Here is a 22,368-nt window from a genome sequence, read left to right on the forward strand (position 1 = left end):
TTAGAAATGAATAAATCTATTTTTTTCTTCAATTTCTCATTGTTGAGATTTAGGTCTATACTGTTCCATTGTAACATCACCCTGAATTTTTAAGGTGTATATGAAATTGTGCAGACATTTTTATGTGCTTTTACATAATATTGGTCAAATGATTTCTCCAATACATTGCATTTGTATGGATATTTTCCTTCAGTGCATAAATGTATGTTTATACAGTATAACTCAGTTGTATCAAAAATCATCTAACTTTTTTGCATGTCAACTAAATGTGATAAAATATCCTTTCTTGTTCATATTTCCAACATGTTTTTGAAGTGTCTTTAAACATACTACACAATTTTGCTGATGGCATACATAAAATGTACATTTTTTATAAAAAAAATTAAGACTGCAACATAATGTTAATTTCAGTTCTTTCAATCACATGTTTTCCTATTGTTCAATCTGTACATTATAATTAAAATATTTAGCCAACTTTGCCATATATATTTTCACTTGTTCTGTTACAAATTTCATTAGCAACAGATGTACATTTTAGCAGTTATATGTTAATCATTTGTATGTAATTCCATTTCCAATTTAGTATTACAAACTTCAAAACTAAATTCTTTTGTCTTCCGTTAAATCTTTCTAATGATTTTAAATAAAAAATTTTTGGCAACTATGTCCCTCTGACATCAATTTTCTTGATTTTATTTTTATTCCCTTAACAAAATTCTAGTGTTTCACAATAAGTTAGACATTTGTATTTGCCTATTATTTCTTGCTTATAAAATGCTTCTTGTGCAAAAGGAATTGTATCTGTTCCATAAAACTTTACATATCAATGCATTGAATCTGGAAGTTTCCTAAGATACCTTTGAATTTGTTTTCAAATTAAACCATAGTTGTTTCTAACGTAACACAAGGATTATCTCCATTGTCTTAGTCTTCCACATAGGAAAGCATCCATTGAAAAAAATTTAATGCACCTGGCTAGAGTTTTGTCACATTCTATCCTTGTTGTTGGTAACATGGGAAGACATAGGTTAACATAGACACTTGATTAACAATGGAACAAAATGACTTTATTAAATAGCTAAAAAAATAGGCTTTAAAAGAGATTTACCTATTTCTGGAAATTGTCTGGAAATTATTCCTCAACTGTTCTCCGATTTCTCTGATAGGAAGGGTATTCTAAGGCACCTGTCCTTCTTAATACTTTGTTCACTTATTTTCCCTCTTGTGGGATATATTATAATATTGCCATCTTTTGATTGATACATCACAAGCTCATGATTATCAGTTATGACTCTTAACACAGATATTTTCTTTCTATGTCATATGTTTTCATGGCATGATAGCATTTATTTATAATGTTTATAATGCTTGCCTTATATATTTGATTCTCCATTATGCCTCAGAACAATTAATACTTTAAAAAGTTTCAACAATAATTCTAACGCATAAAATATAAGATATATGCTGAAGAAGAGGGCATTTAATAAAGAGAAAATATTTTTAATATGAAAACACCCTTAACGAGACATTCTTTGAGATAAATAATATAAATCTGCTCTGTCCACTTTATTTGTTATTGATGAGCAATCACTTAACTTGTCTAGTTTGCCTGAAATTTCAGGCAATCTGGATAAGTTTAGAAAAATTCAACAAGCTGATTAGGTTTTGCAACTAGAAATGTTTGAGTAAAGTTTTGGAAAATTTTAGGCATGAAAAGGAAAGGCTGAGTTGGGGTACGATAGCACACATAGAAATTGTCATAGAAAAGAGAATTTCCCTTCCTCTTCAAAAGGGGTTTTGGAAGTAACATAAAATCCTCTTCTTGGGGCCATGTAAAATAGACAACTTTCTGTTAGCAGAAGAACATGACATGTTCCTTCTAGGAAGATGGTAGATTGAATGTATTGTATTCAGGCAATGTTCTGGGGATCGATCTCTTGTCACCAATGCTAAAAGATCTGCAGATTGCCTCTGCAGAAAGCTTTTGGCTGACTATATAGGTTAGGGATAATGACAGTGTAAAGTTGTTGCTTGCTACCAAACAAAATGCTTACTTTGAAAATAGATAGAAAAACAGTTAGATTTAAAAACATATATTTAAAAACAGCACTGGTCTGTTTAGATTTGGTTTCTTGGATATGCCGTCAATCCAAGAGGATTGACAGAGCATCTGCAAACAAAATACACAGTATGACAACTCCTGAATTATTAATCCAAATCTCTTTTGTGGATATCACTCAATTTCCTTATTTTGATCAGTCTAGTTCTGATGCAGCAATTTTAAAACTTTTGTAAGACTGAAATTTGACTTTTAAAAGAATGAGGTTTTTTGGCAATTTATTCAATTTAACATTTGTTATTTGGATTATTCTTGATACAATTGTGGCCTCTAAAGTTCCACATCTGGTAGAGGTTTTGGAGGAAACAGTTAAGGCTCCTAAGCCAGTAAAACTGTTTGTAAAAGTTGAAGGAATTTGATGAAATTGATATTAATCATTTAGACAATTTTTGGAATAATAATTTGGAACATGCTTTTTAAAAAAATAAATCAATGGTAGGTTGCTTAAAACAATTTAAACTATCTGTTTTTGATGTTAGGATGAAGTTAGTACTGCATAATTTTTTATTTTGCAAATATTGGATACTGCAGAGTATGTTTAATAAAAGTTAGCTGTAATAGCTTTCCTTTGGAGGTAGATCTCAGAAATTGGAAGCATAAAATGCAAAAAGTAGGTCTGTTCCCTTATTGTCACATTTTGGATTGAAATCCACTTGAGTTTTTAATATGATTTTAGATTGCTTGTTGAATGTCAAGGAGATACACATGTCCTTGTTGGCTCTCGTCCCAGTATTTGGAACCTATTAGTTATCAAGATTGGTGAAATTATTGTGGGGGCTAGCCAAAACAATTATTATATAACACTGGAAGGATAAATTTACAGTGATCTGCAGTAATAAATTATTGATAGTATTATTTTAACGATTTATGTGAATATTTATTTTTCAACAAAATGACATGAAATAGAAATTCCAAGGAATTTGGTCAAACCTTTGGGGAATTATTTTTGGTGTTAATTGGTAGACTCTGTTTATTTAATTCAATATTATCACACTGTTAGCAATTATACACTTCTGTAAGTATATACGTATGTGGCTATATTTTTACGGCTATGCATTTCTATGTATTCTGTGCCTAGGTAAGGAGACACACACACACAGAGAGAAAACATGCAAACCATGGTATATATGGGCTTACTATGTCAAAGACACCCACACACAAAACCACATTTTGCCTTATTACTTAAGTGTTCTCAGGGGTACCTAAGATTGATGACACAGTGATTAAAACCACTTAGAGAGGGTTGCAAAGCACTATGAAGTGGTATATAAGTCTTGCTATTTTTATACACATTTGAAAAGTGCAGATGCATTTGCTTGCCTGACATGAATTACGTACGTCTGTAATAAAAATGTCAAACCAATGATTCTTGCAATGATGTTTGCAATGTTTGGTAATCTATAAACAGATTGAAGTCATGTTGTTTATCACAGGCAATAAGAAGGTTAAAAAACATCAGAAGACAAAAACAAATGACTAAATAAAATATAAAATGCAAAGATTAAAAACATGCAATCAGCGTAAACATATGCATGAGGGGAATAAACAAACCTGAAACAGATTGCAGCTGTTCTGGAATAGAAGTGGTGTCTACAGCCCCTCCTGTCTTTGTCACCTCACAAGATGGACTACTCTTAACACATTCTTCATGGGGGCTGCCTTTAAAATATCTGCAATCTGCAATTAGTGCGAAATACTATTGTTAAGCAGGGCAATCCAGTATTCCATCTAACATGCCTTAGTGACTGGCTTGTTTCAGATTGTAATTCAAGGTACAGGTGATAGCCTTTAAAGTCTGCATTACTTGGGGCCTTTGTGTCTCTAAGGTGTGCCACAAAATAAAGTAGACTGTGGTTACTGATAATGCCACAACCCCGTCCCTACTTTCCGGCAACAAGCCAGTATTCTTTATAGAACTCCTCTCCTATAGAACACCTTCCCATTGAAGATAAGGGTCATGCCCTCACTTTTAATAATCAGATGTATTGAAAAACATGTATAGATATGAATAACTCTCTATGGCAGAGGTCCCCAAACTTGACAATTTAAAGACTTGTGGACTTCAGTTCCCAGAGTTGAAGTTCACAAGTCTTTAAGTTGCCAAGTTTGGGGACCTCTGCTTTATGGGATGAATCTTTGTGTTTCCTGATTCACGGGGTCATGGTTTTTATGTCTTAAGAATATAATAATGGTTGGTGGCATTTATATTTGGTGTGTGTGTGTGTGTGTGTGTGTGTGTGTGTGTGTGTAATTATAGTATAGTATAGTATAGTATAGTAATATATGTTGCTGCTTAGGATCAGTTGCTTAGAAACTAATGACTAAAGTGGCATAAAGGTGTTTCAATTAAATAAAAAATGGGGAGCCTTTAATCAAACAAAATTGCTCCCAAAGCCCTCTAAAGGAGCCAAGGTTTAATGATTTTCCTGCCCAAATTGTAGAAGAATCCCAGTTTTGTTGTAGGCACATTGTTTCGTATTGCATAATATTTTTTTCACAAAGATGATTGATAACCATGAGAGCTGTATGTTAATGAGTGACAATAGCAGACTTGAGATATTCCAAAATTCAGCATGTTGAGTTGTTCCCTTTAAAAGGATTGCTGAAATAGTTCCTTTAAGAGATTTCTGCTAAATATTTCATGCTTTCCCCCAAGCTTTTGGTTATGTAACAGTGGTATAGAGATCTATTATTGATGACTTGGGTTTGAGTCTGAACATATTATAGTGGAAGCTGGCAGATTGTTATTCTCGTGTAGAACTTTGACATGGGAAGATTAAAATAAGGTAGAACTAGGCAATGTAGGCCTGCTGTGTAACCTATAGGAAAAGTGCTTTCCTCATTGATTGAGGACTCATTGGAAAGTCATATGTATCATTCAAGAATTAAAGGAATTGTTTTAGTGCGTGCCACAACTATTGATTGTGAAGGAAATAAATTATTTCATGGTTTAATTAATAGACAGACAGACAGACAGACAGACAGGGCTTTGAGAAACTTTTTGCATTTCCATGAATAGTATCCATTTCTCTTTCAGGACTGTGGTATATTAGGCCTTTTGAAAACAGTAACAAAGCATTCCTAGCTTAGGTAATAATGCATTGGGGATAGAGATTGCAGAACTAAATAACCCTTTCTATGTAATAATGTAGCAAAGCCAGGATAGTCTTCTTATTTATCTATAGGCATTTTGATTCTGGGTGATCAAATATTCTGTCTTGCAAATATTATTTCCTCCTTTTCTTGTTACTTATCAAAAGGTGAACAATCTTTCTTGCTGTTTTCTCAACAGTGTTTTCGAGCCCTTTGCTGCAAAGGACCTCCACCTCCACGACCAGAATATGACTTGGTTTGCATAGGTCTCAGTGGCTCTGGCAAGACGAGCCTGTTGTCTCAGCTCTGCAGTGAAACTAGAGAAAATATAGTGTCAACTACAGGTGAACTGATGTTTTGTTTTGCTTCTTCAATTATAGGCATTTAATGCAAGAGATCATTTAACGACTGCAACCAAGCATGTCAGGATTCTAGCCCTTGAGGAATCAATGACATGACATCTTGATTAGTGACTCAGCAGCTAACATTCCAGTCCCAATTATGGTTGCAAGTCAAAAACTATATATAAACAGGAAGCAAACCCCATACTTGCTAGCACTGATGATGTTACCTGTTTGAGTACTGATATGTCTGCAAGTAACAATCAAGTTCAGAGAATACCAAGGACTTCTGAATTAAAATAATGCAAAATATATTTTCGTACTTTTGTTTTTTTATCTACCCATTATATAACTCATGGTAACAATTAGCACATTTGAATTTACTAACTTAAGCTAACAAGATGCTAATAGATTAAACTGAGGAAAATAATGGTAGAGTGAACAAATGTATTGAAAAAAGTACATTTTTAATTTATTTGTATTTTCAGGTTTTAGCATAAAAGCAGTGCCATTCCAGAATGCAATATTGAATGTAAAAGAACTTGGAGGTAAAGAACAGTATATATAATATGCACAACTGATAGTAGCTTTTGATTCCTTTGTGTCTTGATTTATGACAAGAAGCAATAGTTTACATACTTATCAACTACCTTTTCACCACTAGGTGTAGTCACTGCCTGGTACAATCTAAAGTAGATTTATCAAAGGAAGAAAGTGAGGAAAAATGTTTAAATAGTAAAAGGTTGGATCAAGGAAATTGACTTTTGAAAAAAGAGATGTTAAGAATTGTTATTGAAGGTGGCTAGATATAGCAGTTTGATACATCGTGTTGAGTTTCCAAGAGATGTATTACTATCAAAATAATGTATAATAAATAACAGTTTTAATCAACACCATGTATAAGATTTGGGACAGATGACACTGCAACAGCTTAGTGAAGATTCTGTGTTTCCTTAGTTATAATTTAACTGAACTATATTTCCAGTTAATATAAACCATGAGTAAGTGTAAACAGAAAAAGATGCATTAAAAAGGAGGCTTTATGTTACATATGCTACATGTTGATGACATTTATTTTTTAAAAAATAATTAAATAAGTATCATCTAAGCATGTAAAAATTTCATACAAAAGAAGGTCTATTAGAAGGGCAACTCTTCAGGTGTTCAGAGAACTGCGAGACATTCTACTATCTGATAATTCATTCATAATTATCAGATACATATTTTTTTTCTTAGAGCTGCTACATTGTACTTAGAATAGACATTTCCCATTATTTACATATTATAGCAAGACTGCCATTGATCATGAATCTTGGTATTAGACAGAACTTCTTGAACAAACAGCATCATTGGGAAGTGAAGTCTGATACATATAGAGAACATCAAGTTGGGCAATACTAGTCTGGTATTGCTTTCCGAGCACCGATTTGGCTATGTTAGCTGATCTGTTGTATATATTTAGGCTGTCTCTATAGAATCAGCAATTTTGTCCTCAACACCACATTTTGAGTTTGGTTTCATTCATAAAGTTTTAATTGCTCATCTAAATTACGTATGTGAAAAATAACTTTGGAAATATGACTCTTGCTTGGCATCAAAGAAAATATGAAAACAAAACTATTTTGTGGATATTTTGTTCTACATACAGGTATTTCTCAGCTTATGTTCAAAACTGGGACTGAGGTCTTTGTTGTTGAGCAAAGCAGTAATTAAGTCAGATGCCCATGTAACAGCTTTACTCAACAACCACAATCTCAACTCTCCCAGTTGTGGTTATTAAGTGATCATGCAGTTTGTTATACTGAGTTCTGGGGAGAGGACCCTCTCTTTGCTCCATCATGTCCAGGTTCACTTACCTTTTTCTGCAGCTGCATGCAACTTCAGCTAATATGGGACATAGCCTTCCTATCAAGCCTGCCATGTGCCATCCTGCAAATGGATCCCATTTTCACAATCGTTGAAAGGCTCCTTTCCAAATCATGTGATTTGGAAAAAAAGACCGTTCCTAGCTAGAAAGATAGTGATCACCATCCTGCTGAAGGATAGAAATCTTTTTTCTGGCACCATCATTCAAGATGTGTAGAAGTTCTAGAACACCATCATTCTAGAAGGCTAAAAGAGTATGCCTCAGCCAGGCTATAGAAATGGAACAGGATGTGAGCCCCATTTCTGCAGCTCAGTGGAGGAGCTGTGCCAGAGTGCAGAAACAGCGCTTGGATCTTCAGGATACAAGTCGCATTTTCTGCAGCCTGATGGAGTAGCCAAGCTTCCCTCCATGCATGAAGTAGAACACCTCCACTGTGCTGCAAAAATGAAGCTTATGCCTTCTAGATCCAAGACTCATTTGTCTAGACTAGTGGAGGGACTGAGCTTCACTTAGGAGGCAGCCAGCCCCCAGAGATGAGAGGGAGATTTTAACAGGTGGCAGCAGCTTTCAACTTTCCTTGCTGGTTTCCCCATTGACTTTCTGGGAAGTTAGCAGAGAATATTGCAAATAGTGATCACATGATTGTGGAGCACTTGGGAACTGGTTGTAAGTGTGAACACGTTGCCAAGCACAAAATGTAGCCTTATGACTACAGAGGGTGGCACAAATTTTTAAGGCTGGAAGTGCTCAACAGGGCATACAAAACATAGCAACAGAACTTAGATCCATTTACTTTACAGCCTTCTCTAAGCGGTTTATAGAGTCAGCATATTTTCCCCAATAATCTGGTCCTCATTTTACCAACCTTGGGTTTAAACCAGTGGTGAGTTTCAAATTTTTTTAGAACCTCTTCTGTAGGTGTGGCCTGCTTTGTGGGAGTGGTTTACCAGCCATGTGACCTGGTGGGAGTGGCTCGCCAGCCATGTGACTGGGTAGGCATGGCCTACTTGTAAAATGTGGTGAAACTCACTTAACAACGCTCTTGCTTAGCAACCAAAATGTTGGCTCAGAAACTAGCATTTGAAGCACACAAATCTTAAAGCTGTCAAGTTACAAGACCCTTGCACCCCTAATCCTTTAGAAAAAAAACCCCAGGGGGGTTCAAACTTGACAGCTTTAAGACTTGTGGACTTCAACTCCGAGAATTCCTCCTCTCGCTCTTCATCTTGATGATGTGCGGACGGGCGGGGGGAGGGACCTGGAACCAGTTCTAAACGGCACTGTAGATTTGTGGAACCTCTTCTATAGAAGAGGTTAGAACTGGCAGGAACCCACCCCTGCTGTAACTTGGGTGTAGGACGAGGGTGAAGATTTGTTTTCTGAGCTTGTGGGTTGATTTCCAAACATTTTGTTGTCACAGAGTTCAGAAATCAACCCACAAGCTTGGAGAACAAATCTTAATTATTCAACCATGTTTTATGAAGGCATTGGATAAATACCCAATTTAGTGCTGAGAAGTTCTATAAAAACAAAATTTCTTTGCTGGATAATGCAAATTGATTAAATAAAGCATAGAAGAGAAGTCAGCAAAAGAGTTTCAGAGAGAAGTGAAGGAACATATTTTAAAAAGCAAGAGTGTGAATTTTAATTTTGTTTCTTTTTAAAGATGAAAAAGCTACAGCTGAAAAATATAATCAGTGAAAAAATTGGCAAAAGTAAATATTTTTAGGGATATGGCTAGTGAGAGAGCCATCAGACTAGAAGCTAGGAGCCCATTTCCTATAATGTTGATATGCAATTTTCTAATAGTGCAATAAATTAAAATATGATAAAAAGAAAGCATTGAAACTTAATTTTGATATGCCTAAACAAGATGTATGCAAACCTGTCCTGTATGTCTTCCGATTAATATTTATGCTTATTTTTATTTGATAATTACCAAAGGGGCTGACAATATCAGAAAATACTGGAGTCGTTACTATCAAGGATCTCAAGGAGTAATATTTGTATTAGACAGTGCTTCTTCAGAAGACGATTTAGAAATTGCTAGGAATGAACTGCATTCTGCGCTGCAGCATCCACAATTATGCACTTTGCCATTTTTAATATTGGCCAATCATCAAGACAAGCCAGCCGCTCGTTCAGTACAAGAGGTATGTTTAGTTCTGCAAGAACGTGTGTGTTACTAATTGTTTGAATGCAATGATGGTAAAGTCATGACTGTATGTATATCTGATGTATATGTAGAGTCTGTAAAGTTTGGATGAACATAATTCTTAATGAATGAAGAAAAGATACTTCTAGCTGTCCATGCTGAGGATTGCCTATGTGTATTGTTTTTTTAAAAACAAATATGTGTGAAGTTTGTCAACTTTTATCTTACCACCTTCTTTTCCAACACCCTTAACATTTTCTTTTATATATCCTTAACAATATGTTTCTTAAAATTTATTTAAAAGTATTAGATTTTTACTTGTTAAAGCTTCCACTTTTAAAAATCTAGCATATGTCTACATTGGTTAACTCTTAACTCAAACTGGGCACCACTTTAAGAAGAATTAAAAGCATTTGGAACAAATTCAAAGAAAGGCAAAGAAGATGATAGCCAATATTCACTTCTTGAAAATTCAAACTTCAGTAAACCTGACACTGAATTTTTAATAATATTATTTCATATAAAAAGTTGACAATCACTAGCATTCCAATATAGGACTGGGAAAAATTTGTTTGAATCTATTGAGAATTTCTATAAATCACTGTTGTATATACTGAACAAATATACAAAGTGTACAAATACAAGAGCTAGATAAAGGTGGCAGCTTTTCATATCCAAAGACATTAAAAAAATTAAACCATATATGCAATCTAATTTTACAGCAACATCAAAAATAATTCCACTTACAAGAGGCAAGCAATTATTTGAAGATATGTATTAATTCTTAATTAGTTCTAATATTCTCTGTGATTAATGCACAAAGCAAATGATGCACAGAAAAGAATCCTTTTATTGAAACAGTGGCTTCTATCACACCCTGAGCAAAGATTTTCTAGTCACATTTCTGGGGTTTTTTTCCCCTTAAGGTATGAAAAGCAAAAAGTGAAACAAAATTTAGGATAAAAAAAGTGAAAACTCCTGATCTGTGCTTCTGAGTCTTTGTCTTTTCCCCTGGTAACAGCGACTCTGAACGTGTTTTTCTGAAAAAAGAAAAAAACCCAGGGAGCAACTTGTTTGAATAGCAAACAATGCAGTGAGAGGCCATGTCTTTGCGTGCATCTGAATGTATTTCTTTGGTAGTGCTGATACCAATATTCAGGCTTCATATTAGATGAAGTCATTCTTATCTTGCTGCTAGTAGGTGTAATACTTTAAAATTTGGCCTTATCTACTACTTTTATATAGGCACAATATTAAGTAGTTATTCCTCATCAAGGGATTCAAGGCTTTAGTGTTGGCATAATTGTGATTTATTTCAGAAATAATGATTGCAGAAGCATTTTCAATCTGACAAGGTGTATAAATGTTGAGTAATAGTTACAGATTTTTTTGCCTCAAATGCTGTAGGAGACAAGAAGATTCCACAAACAGCTGTTCGTGATGATCACTTGTGGGAGTTATGGTTTCCAAACTGTGCGGGGCACTGTTAAAATTGTACAATGTAAACTATTTATCCAAACCATTAGGAAAAGAACCACATGTAACTATTTGAAACTTACGCAAAATCGCAATACTGTTTGCTTATATGAAAAAAATTGTCTGATTTATTTTTCAGCTATATAAGTTTATAATTGCTTTATTCAGCTGTTTCCATTTATCTTTTTAAAATCCAACTTTTTATTGTAATAAAATAAGCTAACATTTTGGAAATACATTGATTTGCATTATAGATATCTCACAAGAGAAAAGTGAGATACACAAGAGAAAAGGAGAGATTCTTTCCCTTACTTTGGAAAGAAATTTAACATTTAATTTTTAAATAAACTGATTTGGACATCAAAGAAATGATGATTCAAGAAATATGATTTTCTATATGTGCATATCAAATGTCACTCAAATCTAGGAATTATTTGGTAACCAGTATAACTTATATATAATAAAGTTCTGGAAGTATTGCACTTATCTCCTTGCAATGAGTTCATCTGCTTCAAAGTAAAATTAGACTGCTTCTGAAAAATTATCTTATTTTAGTGTTCTCATTTGCCCCACACAGGTTTTTCATATGTGGGTGTTTTTATTGTTACAAACCAAGTGGGGACAACTTAAATCTACTTTAAGTTTCAAGAAAGCTTTTGTTTGCACAATGCCCTGTTGTTCATCTGTGTATGTTGCCTTATTTCTTTACTACATTAAATTCCAAAATCTCACTTTTGATGTATTATGGAAGAAGATGGATTTTTAGAATAGATTTGGAATGCGAAGTTCCAGTCCTTATTATAAGTGGCTTAGGAGCAATGACTTTTTGGATCAAATCAATTTGGCTTTGGTTTATTAATTTGGGGAAAAAAATCTTTGCAGTCTTACAGCCAAGACCTTAGCTGTTTTCTTGGCATCCAAATAGATCAGTTGATGGGGCTGTATGATGAGCAAAGTGTAGGCTTTTCCCAGTTAATTAAGCATTCCATTTTCTGCTAATTACTATAATGCAGACTTTGTTTTGAATGGCATCCAAGAACCTTTGTCTGAATGGTTCTATAATGCTGTCTAGGAAGCTCTTATAGATACCCATTGAAAATGTACTCCATTGAAAATCCATCTGGGCTGTGTGCTCCCCCCCTTTTAATTGCCTGTTCAGAGGGGTTTTTTTTTCCTTGTCAGTTCACAGATTTGTGTATGTCGCAAACTTGTCCATTCTGGGGAGCTTGATTTTTATGTAGGTATTCATTCTTCCATCAGTACTGATTTTGTATTTAATCATTTTTGTTTTATTTGGAGTTTTTGATTTTTAAAAGTTTTCTTCTTTTGTGTCTGCAGAGTCCCATTGCTCATGATTCACTGGGACATGACTCTGTCATGTCTTTTTGCCTTTTTCATTATCCATTATATAACTTTTGAGATTTTGATAGCATGTTGTGGTTAAAAATAAAAATGATTTCTGTTTTACTATCCTATTAGTTGATTAAGTATAACTGATATTGTGAAAATCATAATCGTACTAATGAACTACATAGAACTAGGTTTCGTAAGATTATCTGGACTGGAACCCATCACTTTTGCAAGGTTTTGAATTCTCTTGGCCAAGATAGCAATCCCCTCCCTTTTATACATCTTACCCGGTCCTAATCATATGCAGTTTCTACCCTCTTTATTATTATCCCTTGATTGATCTATTTACTGAGTCATGTCAGGCTCATGTAAATCAACAGACCACTGATCTAAATAAGCCATTGAGCTTCTATTACAGATATTAGTATCCAGTATGCATTTTGGGCTAGACTACCTTAGATGCTAATGACTTTGTGTGCCTATCTATATTCAGTACAGTATTAATGAAGCTGTCACCTTGAGAATGAATAAGGGGTTGTTTTAAAAACAAAGTAAATGCCAGTTGTCATTTGTCACATCCTTGAGGTTTTTTTTTTTTAAAGACTTTGGATGCATTCAGAAGTGGACATTCTGAATATATTCAGCATCATTTCTTCTGAGAAATAATTTTTCTGAGGAGAATAAATCAAGAGTGATATAAGTTGAACATTTTTGTTGCTTGTATTCATTTTGATTGCATTCCCATCTAAAGGTTGGCATGTTCTGTTTGATAGAATAGAGTCAACCAATAAAATCTGATCTATAGTAGGAATGAGCAGTCTTTTAGAAGCAATTTGGAAAAGGTGCCTCCTAGGGTGTGAGACCATCTGCCCGTCTACAGCTGCCTCGTGATCCTGGGAAAACCCACAGCTTCTTTAGAGTTGCAGACAGGTGCAGGTGCTCCAAAGACCTTTGTAGAGTCTAGTCTGTAGCATGTTACAATCTGACCTGTTCATTTGAACAGCTTAAAGAAGTAGAAGGTGATGGGAAGTTTGCAATAAGCTCCTGTTAAAATGATGATTTTAGGATGCTGAAAAATATCTTGGTTTTTTGTAGATAAGACTTGCAACAATACATGCACGTGAAGCATGTGATAAAAGACACAGAAGGGATATGAGGAAACAGAATGTGATGGAGATGGTGTCTGACCTAAAGTGTAGCAGAAGAAAACTATGGAATTGAAAAAAAAAAAGAACCAATAAAATGGGTGGACAGCATGGTGGTTACATTAAGTGTTTTCAGAAAACATCACTGGACTTAACTGATAGAATATACTTAATATGAGTCTAAGAATAAATAAAGGCAAGATTTTTGGAAATGATGATAGGGGTATGTAGCTAGATAAATGACTCCAGAAAAAGTAGATTAAAGAAAATTAAAAGTGTCCAAACAGGAGCCAATACTGATTTGAAGAAAAAAAACCAGTAACAGTCCATGGAATAAAAGGAGAGAAATGGATATGAATAGCAAGTAGAGGTTTTAAGGGCTGCTTCAGGTTTCACTGAAATTTGGAATCTTTATTTGTATTAAGACTATAAATCAAAGCATGTTAATAGCATCATAGTAACTTGATTCACATAAAGATACATGTAAGAGAGATATAACATGTTAATTTCTGTTTTCTAGAAACTGACCAAAGGATTTTATTTCATTTTGAATCTGAATATTTAAAAACTAAACAGCATTTATGTTAGTGTATCTCTATGTTTAAGCAATGCTCATTGCTCATTGTTCACTACCCACCATAGAGAACCAATAACCAATGGCATTTTTTTTGGCAAAATGTTGTATTTCATTACAATAGACTATTATTTACTTTCAAGATCGATAGTTATAAAATTTAAAGGGATAAACTGCCAGCAGGAGATTAGTACTGTTATAACTGTGGCCACTTTCATAGTTCATGTGTATATAAGAGAAAGCTTAGTAAAGTTATCCAGTTTCTTTATGGCACAAGAGCCTGTTGAATATTATGCATCATGGTAAGTAAGGTCATGATTTTAAAAAACTGTAAGAGTTTGATGATCTATTTGTCAATGTTGATTAACAAGTAACAAAGCTTGATTGTTTTTTGTTGTGTTTTTTAAAAGTATGTCTTATCATGAGGTAATCAACAGCTCAAGAACTCTCTTATTTTGGTTTCTTGAATACCCTTTGACTATCATTGAAAATAACAGAATCAGCATGGTCTCCTGAAATTTTGAGGTGGAGAATACTCAATGGTTATAGTATAAGCCGAAAATAAATGTAAGAGAGTTAAAGGCAGTGGGAAAACACCTCCCAAAAATATCTAAATATTTGAAATAACCATTTGAAATATCTATTTCCCAGGAGGAGGAGAGGGGAAGGAGGAGGCTTAGTTACTAAGACCTTAGCTATTAAAAAATGGGCAGTAAAGGTATAGCTAGTAGTTTGAATACTCTCCATGGACTTCATCTTGTGAGATTTGAATCTGAGTTATTCTACTTTACATTTCAACCAATTACATTTTACTGTAGACAAATAGAACTGTAGAACACATTTGATAATCTACTGTAGCTTGATAACTTAGCTTCAGTTTTGATGCTGAACCTGACCAGACATGTAGAAAGGTGAAGAACTTTTATTTACTGAGGTTGTTTTTGATTAAAATGTTTTAAATCAAAAACAGGGCAGTGAAAACAAAAGTGAAAAAGTAGCACAATCACAGTTTTGTAATATGAGTATTTGGTAGATTCACCTGAAGATCTTCCATGACATTGAGTTATCCAGGAAATGTGCATGAATGCAACTGTGTAAATTCAGCATTGAAAAAGAATATATATTGACCTATAATGTTAGAGAGTACAATATGTGCATGTACTATAACTAATTCATTCTGAAACAGGGAGTTCCAACAATAAAATGAAATACGGCAGAGTTCTGTTCAGATTTGTAAGGCTGCCATCCTATGTTTTTATAAATTCAGAACAGTAGAAGTACATACCGGTACTTATTTGGCTATATTAATCATTTAGGTAGTGCATCCTACTATAAAAATAATTTACTATATTATGCTTACTTAAAAAAAAAACCCTAAAAGATGAACATGTGTTTATTTCCATATTTTAACCTGCAAAATACCCCTCTCAAACTGTATTAATCGGTAAGTGCTTCTGTCAAGTGGGCAGTATTGAATTTTTGAATTAAACATAATGCTAGGGGCAATGTCTGTCCCATTATTCTGAAATGAAGTCTGTCTAGTGTATAATGGCACTTTGTTAAAGGAATAACAAATCACTCTTCTCTCTCAGTGATTCAGTGGCAGACAAACATACACCCTCTGAGAAATGTGATGTACTTCCTATCTGCCATCTGTGAACAATCTTTGTAAGACTACAATGTAGTAATGCATATAATTAAATTCTTGAAATGATTTTGCTAATACTGCATTGAATACTACTTCAGCATTAAATTGGAGATTATTTTATTTTGTACCTAGTTGAAATTTTCAGAAAATCTTGGGCAATGTGGGGCCCTTTCCCTAATTTCAAAAGCTCCATGCAAAGGATTTCTGAGATGGCAGGACTGATCTTTTGGCCTTATTTAGTTTCTTACTGTGTGCAGAGGAATAGAAGAGAAGATGCTGTCAGAAAAGCAAAAAAGGCAAAGAGTTAGAAAAAATAATAAGTTAACCTACCCACTGAAGGTAATGAAGCCTTTAATTGATTAACATAAGAGGGCCTTTATCTGGAAAAACACATCAAAAATACATATTTTTATGTAGAGATATTAGATCAGAAACACTTGAAATCTAGGCAAGCACATGATAAATCAGAAATGTAATATTTAAAAGATCTGGAAAATATTTGATATCTGTTTAACAGTATATTTATCTCTATAATGTGAATAAATAGTATTTGCTAATACAAGCAGCGTTAACATTTACTGGCTCCAATAACCGTTTTTAATCCTCTATGATCTCTTAAATGTAGGAATCCTTTTTGTGTTTGTAGGGAATGACAAAATTTAGTTGAGGGTTGGCAGATTCAGTTAACACTTGTGTTTCCAGTTGTAACTACGCTTTGCCATCCTATGCTGTGTTAAGGCTTTATCAGAATCTTTTGCAAAGCCAAATCAATAAATGAATGGGAGAATTTTTATGCAAACATGAACATCCTTCATTCCAAGATTGGTATTTCTTCCCCAACTTTTTCCCTGCATTCACTTAGGCTTTGAAAGAACTTCCATTTGCACCTAAACTGCAGAGAGTTTGAATTGATGAGATTCTGGAGAGCCATGGCACCTGTTTGGTTGGTGAATCTAATAGAAATCTATTACCATGCCTTGAAATTTTGCAGTTTGTTTTGCATGTATAGTAAAGATAAAGGTTCCCCTCTAGGGGACAGTGCTCATCTCCATTTCAAAGCCGAAGAGATAGCACTTTCAGAAGATGTCCCTGTGGTCATGTGGCCACCATGACTAAAGGCCGAAGGTGCACGGTGTTTCCTTCCCACCAAAGGTGGTCCCTATTTTTCTACTTGTATCTTTACATGCTTTTGAACTGCTAGGTTGGCAGAAGCTCGGACAAGTAACAGGAGCTCACTCTGTTACACGGCGCTAGGGATTCGAACCACCAAACTGCCGACCTTTCTGATTGACAAACTCACCGTCTTAGCCACTGAGCCACCACATCCCTTTTGCATGTATACTCACTGCTAAATCAATATCTCTAAAATTTACAGGAATTAATATTCTATTCAGCTTCAATTTTTAGCCATATTGAGAGATTGTAATACATAATCTGAAATTTTGCTTCTCTAGATGGAAAACCTATTCTTACAAAAGATAGAAAACCTTTTCTTATTCTTCAGTCAACAAATGGATTTTTTAATAGCTAATTTTCAGCAGCCTTTCCCAACCTAGTCCTCAGACATGTTGAGTCACAAATGTCAACATTCCCCATTAGCATGGCTGTTCCTTACTTTTTCCGTAGATATAGGAAGATGAATTTCAGATTGCTGTTTCTGGACAAACATAGGATTCTTTTTTCATTCAGAAATAAATTAATTATTTTGAAAATTAAGCGTTAAGGCAGTAATACCAAAAAATCTATTTAAATTACAGCAGCTGTGAATTTTCTTGCAATAACTGGTTTTAAAAAACTACTGTGGCATGTTTATGGCAGTGAATAAGATGTTTACTGAACATTTAGACTGAAAAATTTGATTCAGAAATGTGTCTTCAGTAGTAGGAAACCTATAGATACTAAAGCAGAAATAAAGCAATAACTGCATAGTTTTTTGCTTTGTGGTTGAAAGGCAGTAAGATAACATAATTGTCATATAGCTTTGTTTTGTTTTTTTGTTAAATGTGTAGATGCCTCATATACAATAAACCCTGATAACTTTGGGCGCATCATAACATCTTGCAAATTATGGAAAGTACATACTTGCTGTCGCTTGTTCCATCTGGGAGGCCCATTAAGTTTTTATAGTACATGTTCTTACCCAACCGGTTGACATCTAGAGTTTTCGGACAATGATTTCCATTTCCTTCCTTCAATCTAGCCAACAGTTGTACTGATTAGTGATTATATGAATCATCATTACACCTGAATGCACCAGGTTGCAAATCTTAATTTAAAAAATAATAATTTAGTTCATTATTGAGAAAAGGCTCCCTCTAATATTCTTGAAACCATCTTAAATGTAGCGGTAGCTCTAAGTACAGTATCTTAGACTCAAGCTCTGGGAACTCCACAGATTTTGTAGAATACTACTTCGTTGCCTATGCTTTTTATTTGCTGAAGTCTTAATTTTGTTATGTATTTTCACAAGATGAGTTTCTTTATTGAAGAAAAACTTTGACTTACTTGAAACCACATGTAACGAATAATTATACACTATAATTTGGACTTAAGAAATGATTGATTACTGAGTTCTGTGACTCTACAATTGAAACAGAATATATCTTAACCAAGGTTTATAAGACCTTGGTTTTTGTGAGACCACCTCTAAGATTCCTGGTGAGTAAAGGGCAGTGCCAGAGGCCAGGATATGTTTTCATTAATAAATAAAAAAGCCTGAAAATGCTAACATGTCATTTTCCATATTTGGAAGAAACCCATCAGTTCTGTATAGTTGCATATTAAACAAGAAAATATGTACTATTATTGGTTTTGGATTCGTGATTTAGAAAATTTTGGAAGAAAAAGATTTTTCCCCCTTTCTTCCTTTTGATCATTGATCTGCATGACCCCATGCTTAGGCCTTCTTTTCCCCTTCATTTGGCATGGGTGTTTTTTTTTTTTGTTTTTTTTTTTAAGTGTAGCTCTCATTTGAGAACCTCAGGCAGTTCCACTTCACTAATCTGTGATCTAATGAGCAATAATGGGGGGGTTACAGTGAACATTTTGTTTGCTTTGATGGGAGGATGGCTAGACAGAGTGGGAGAGAAAATGTGTCTGTGAGGAGGAGAAGAAGAGTGATTGAACAGTGTGAAAAAAGACTTGTTAGATCATGATAGCCTGATTTATTTTACAATGGGTCAGAAAAGGCTGGAACAAACTACAATTTGTTTGCTAGGTTTAAAATCCTGTTGTCCAAAGCATGTTGATTTCTGAGAGTATAAACCTGGCAATTCTACCTGTGGGGAAAAAATCCAAAGCTGTTCTGAGTCTGCCATTCCTTAAAGTCTTACAAGATATTGGGTTTAATGGAAAGTTTTATTTTAATTACAAAAATAGCATTTGCATATTAGGTTCATGCTTGACTGATTTTAAGTCCATTTGAATGAAAAGGAAAACCAAGGATTAAAACGCTATTCTGCTTTCAGGTCAATCACCATGTACTCATGTTACTGATTTTTCAATCTATAAAGAAAGAATACCAATAGTGAGGGAACCATAATGTAGCTGCTTTATTGCTGTCTACTGGCTGCATTGGAAGTAGGCTTGAAAACTTTGTCATGAGGGAGGATGCATGGATGTGTATATATTTAATATATATTTATTGTGCTACACAGATAGTCTTTGATTTGTAACATACTGAGGTCATTATTTCTGAACTGTCATAGAATTGAAAGTGCAGCCCCTTCAGGTACCTTATTGTTGTTCATTGAGCTATAGGTAGCAACACAAATAGGTGTGCCTGAAAAATGAGGTATACTTTGTTTTTGTATCATCCTTAAATGTTGAGATAATTTCTGCAGACCTCAAAGCCGTATCTCCTACTGTGTAAGTATTACCTGCTGTATTGATGAATATTTGTTTATGTAATAATTGGTATGGCTGACTATGTTAGTGCCCAGTTTTGGTTGCTTTACCAGAACAGTAGAATTAGAATTCTTTATTGGTCAAGTGTGATTAGACATGAAGGAAACCACAAAACCAATAAAAATATATAAAACCAATAAAAACAAAGACTAAAACCCAGCACACCACATTTGGATCAAACTTCATATAAATGTGTGTGAATTGGTGTGCTGATTTATATGACAAGTGCGATAGTTTTAAATTGCCTAATTTTTCCCTGTATCCCAGAACACAAGATCAAGGGAGCTAAAGAAATTAACCTTATTGTGGAACAGTAAAAAGGGGTACTTGTACTTAACGGAGAAACCCATTCTTCAGAAATGAACCAGGAAAGGTTCCATGCACGATGCAGAAGATAAAATGAGCAATGCTAGAGTTTCAAACTGATGAGGAACAAACCGTGTGATGGTGAAAGGGATGGAAAGGACTTGAGAAATTTACAGGAGTTGAAAGAAAAGCAGGAGGTGACAAAAGTACCAGGAGATAGGAAGGGTTTTCATTGTGAAAGATCTGGGTTTTGACCCCTGGTGTCTAAAGGTCTGGAAAGGTCCCTGAGATGACAATAGGCTACAGATCTGATGCAAAAGGAGCTTTGCTGATTGTAGTTTTTAGACGGAGAAAGAAGTTTGCTGTTAAATTCCATGCATTCTTATTCCTTTCATAGCCTATGCTTTTATATCCAAGTATTGCAGGTTTAAGAGAGCTTCAGTTCATTTTCCACAGTACAGAATGTTTTTTTACATTTCCAGAGAGAATTTCTACTTCATACTCTCTAATTTTTGTTCCTTCATTTCTTAAAAATCCATTTAAACTATTTTAAAATGCTTTAAAAGATGCAAATTTACATTAACTCCTATCATATTATTTAAGTATTCCTTCTAGGTCAGCGGTCACCAACTGGTGGTCTGTGAGAAAATTTTGGTGGTCGGCAGAAAAATTATTTGCATTTTTTATATTGCACTAAATACTCTTTATCTTTTAAAGTTCATATTAGTGGTCCATGGGATTTAAAATTAAGAATTTAGTGGTCCCTGGAGTCTGAAAGGTTAGTGACCCCTGTTCTAGGTACTTGATACTACAGACATTTTTCATTAATTAGAAAATGTGTTGTTCTTCAAAGCAAATTTTCCCTTCGTAAAATATATATTTTATCTGTTTGCAAATAATTTATGGAAATATTTATTTACACAAAGAGCTATTTGTGCAGGGTTAGATACTACATTCAGAAATAGTCCCATTTGATTACATTTACCACATTACTATAGAATCCTGTAATATTTATTTTTAGGATTGCAACCTTAATTTTAGTGGCAATTTTGCAGTCCTGTTGTAAATATCCTGTTGAAATCTGAATTATTTCCAAGTGACTGAAATTGTTACAAGCGATTACTAAATCTAATTTTAATTGGTTAGTTAGTGCTGTGTCAGAGTCACCCTGTTCTGTTCTGTTCTGTATAACATAGAGATCTTAATTCTGCTTTAACTTTGTCTCTTATTAAATCCAAGTTTCAGAAAGTAATATTTATTTAACCATTTATTCATCAAATGTCTAGGCTTCTGATTTCAGAACAACTTTAAGCTTTATAGTTAAAAACAAATGGGGAAACTCTAATTTAAAAGAGAAGAACAGCTAGAAAAGCGAATAAAAAAAGAACACTTTTTCCATCCTCTGAATTAATGGGACCCAAATCACATTAGCCCAAGAACTGGGGAAGAGTCTTATTTTTAAGGCTCATAGGTGATGGCCATATATTGAATCTCTGTGGGATATGTTCCAAAGAGCAAAAGTTGTTACAGGGAGCTTGCTTCTTTGGTCTTGCTGGATGACATTACTTATTCAACAGATACCAAAGAAACATAACTCCATTGCTTCATATAGGCAAGTGGTCCCACAGATAAATAGTACCTTGAATTGCACCTGGTACCATGAGAAGCTCGTGGAGCAGGAGTGTTACAAGAACATAATGAGGCTTGTCCTTCTTTGATTGTGCCACAGTATTCTGGAACAGCCATAGCCTCTGAGTAATCTTCAAGCGAGACCATGTTGCAGGATAACCAAGACATGGGTAACTCTAAGGAAGGCTGTCCAGTCCAGGAATGGGTGCAACTAGCCGTTGCAATTGATAATCAACAAATGCAGTCCATGCCATCTTGGCAGTTATCCTAAATTCTAATTGAAAAGCTCCTGATATTCTTATTTTTTATGGGATCTTCTCTAACTGCCTGACCACCTTCTCAGGGATCTTTCCCAGAAAGGAAAGTTGGAGACAATACCACTTGAGCTCAGTCACATATACCTAAGCAGCTCTCAATAGCAGGAAAGATAAAATCTAATAAAAGATTCTATCCACTTCCAGAAGAGTAACAGGATCAAATTCTTCCCGGCCACCCACACAAGGTCATGCCTTTGCACTTAAACCAGCCCAATCAGAATCTTAATTCCAAGAGTGTCCAAGCAGATACTTAAAATATTCATAGCAGCCAAGTAGATTCCATTCTCACCAATAAGGAAGCCTTTATATATTTATTTTGTTAAATATTCTTATAGCCACCTACACATGTCGAACTTTGGATAGTTCCCAATCAGCATTTCTAGAAGGAATTTATTTAGAAAGAAGACATTTCCAGCAGGTACAAGTTCCACATTACAGTGTG

At 34.4% G+C, this 22,368-nt stretch overlaps 1 protein-coding gene across 2 annotated transcripts in view; it reads left to right on the forward strand.

Moving 5' to 3' along the window:
• Positions 1-22,368, forward strand: part of ARL15 (ADP ribosylation factor like GTPase 15) — a 164,011-nt gene that overhangs the window by 67,727 nt on the left and 73,916 nt on the right. For both annotated transcript variants that reach the window (XM_032214133.1, XM_032214134.1), the window contains exons 2-4: positions 5,412-5,556; positions 6,042-6,101; positions 9,365-9,573. In XM_032214133.1, coding sequence (XP_032070024.1) covers positions 5,412-5,556; positions 6,042-6,101; positions 9,365-9,573 — 414 coding nt within the window. The remainder of the gene's footprint in view (positions 1-5,411; positions 5,557-6,041; positions 6,102-9,364; positions 9,574-22,368) is intronic.

The sequence above is a fragment of the Thamnophis elegans genome, chromosome 3 (assembly GCF_009769535.1).
Source record: "Thamnophis elegans isolate rThaEle1 chromosome 3, rThaEle1.pri, whole genome shotgun sequence".
NCBI classification, from domain to species: Eukaryota; Metazoa; Chordata; class Lepidosauria; order Squamata; family Colubridae; genus Thamnophis; species Thamnophis elegans.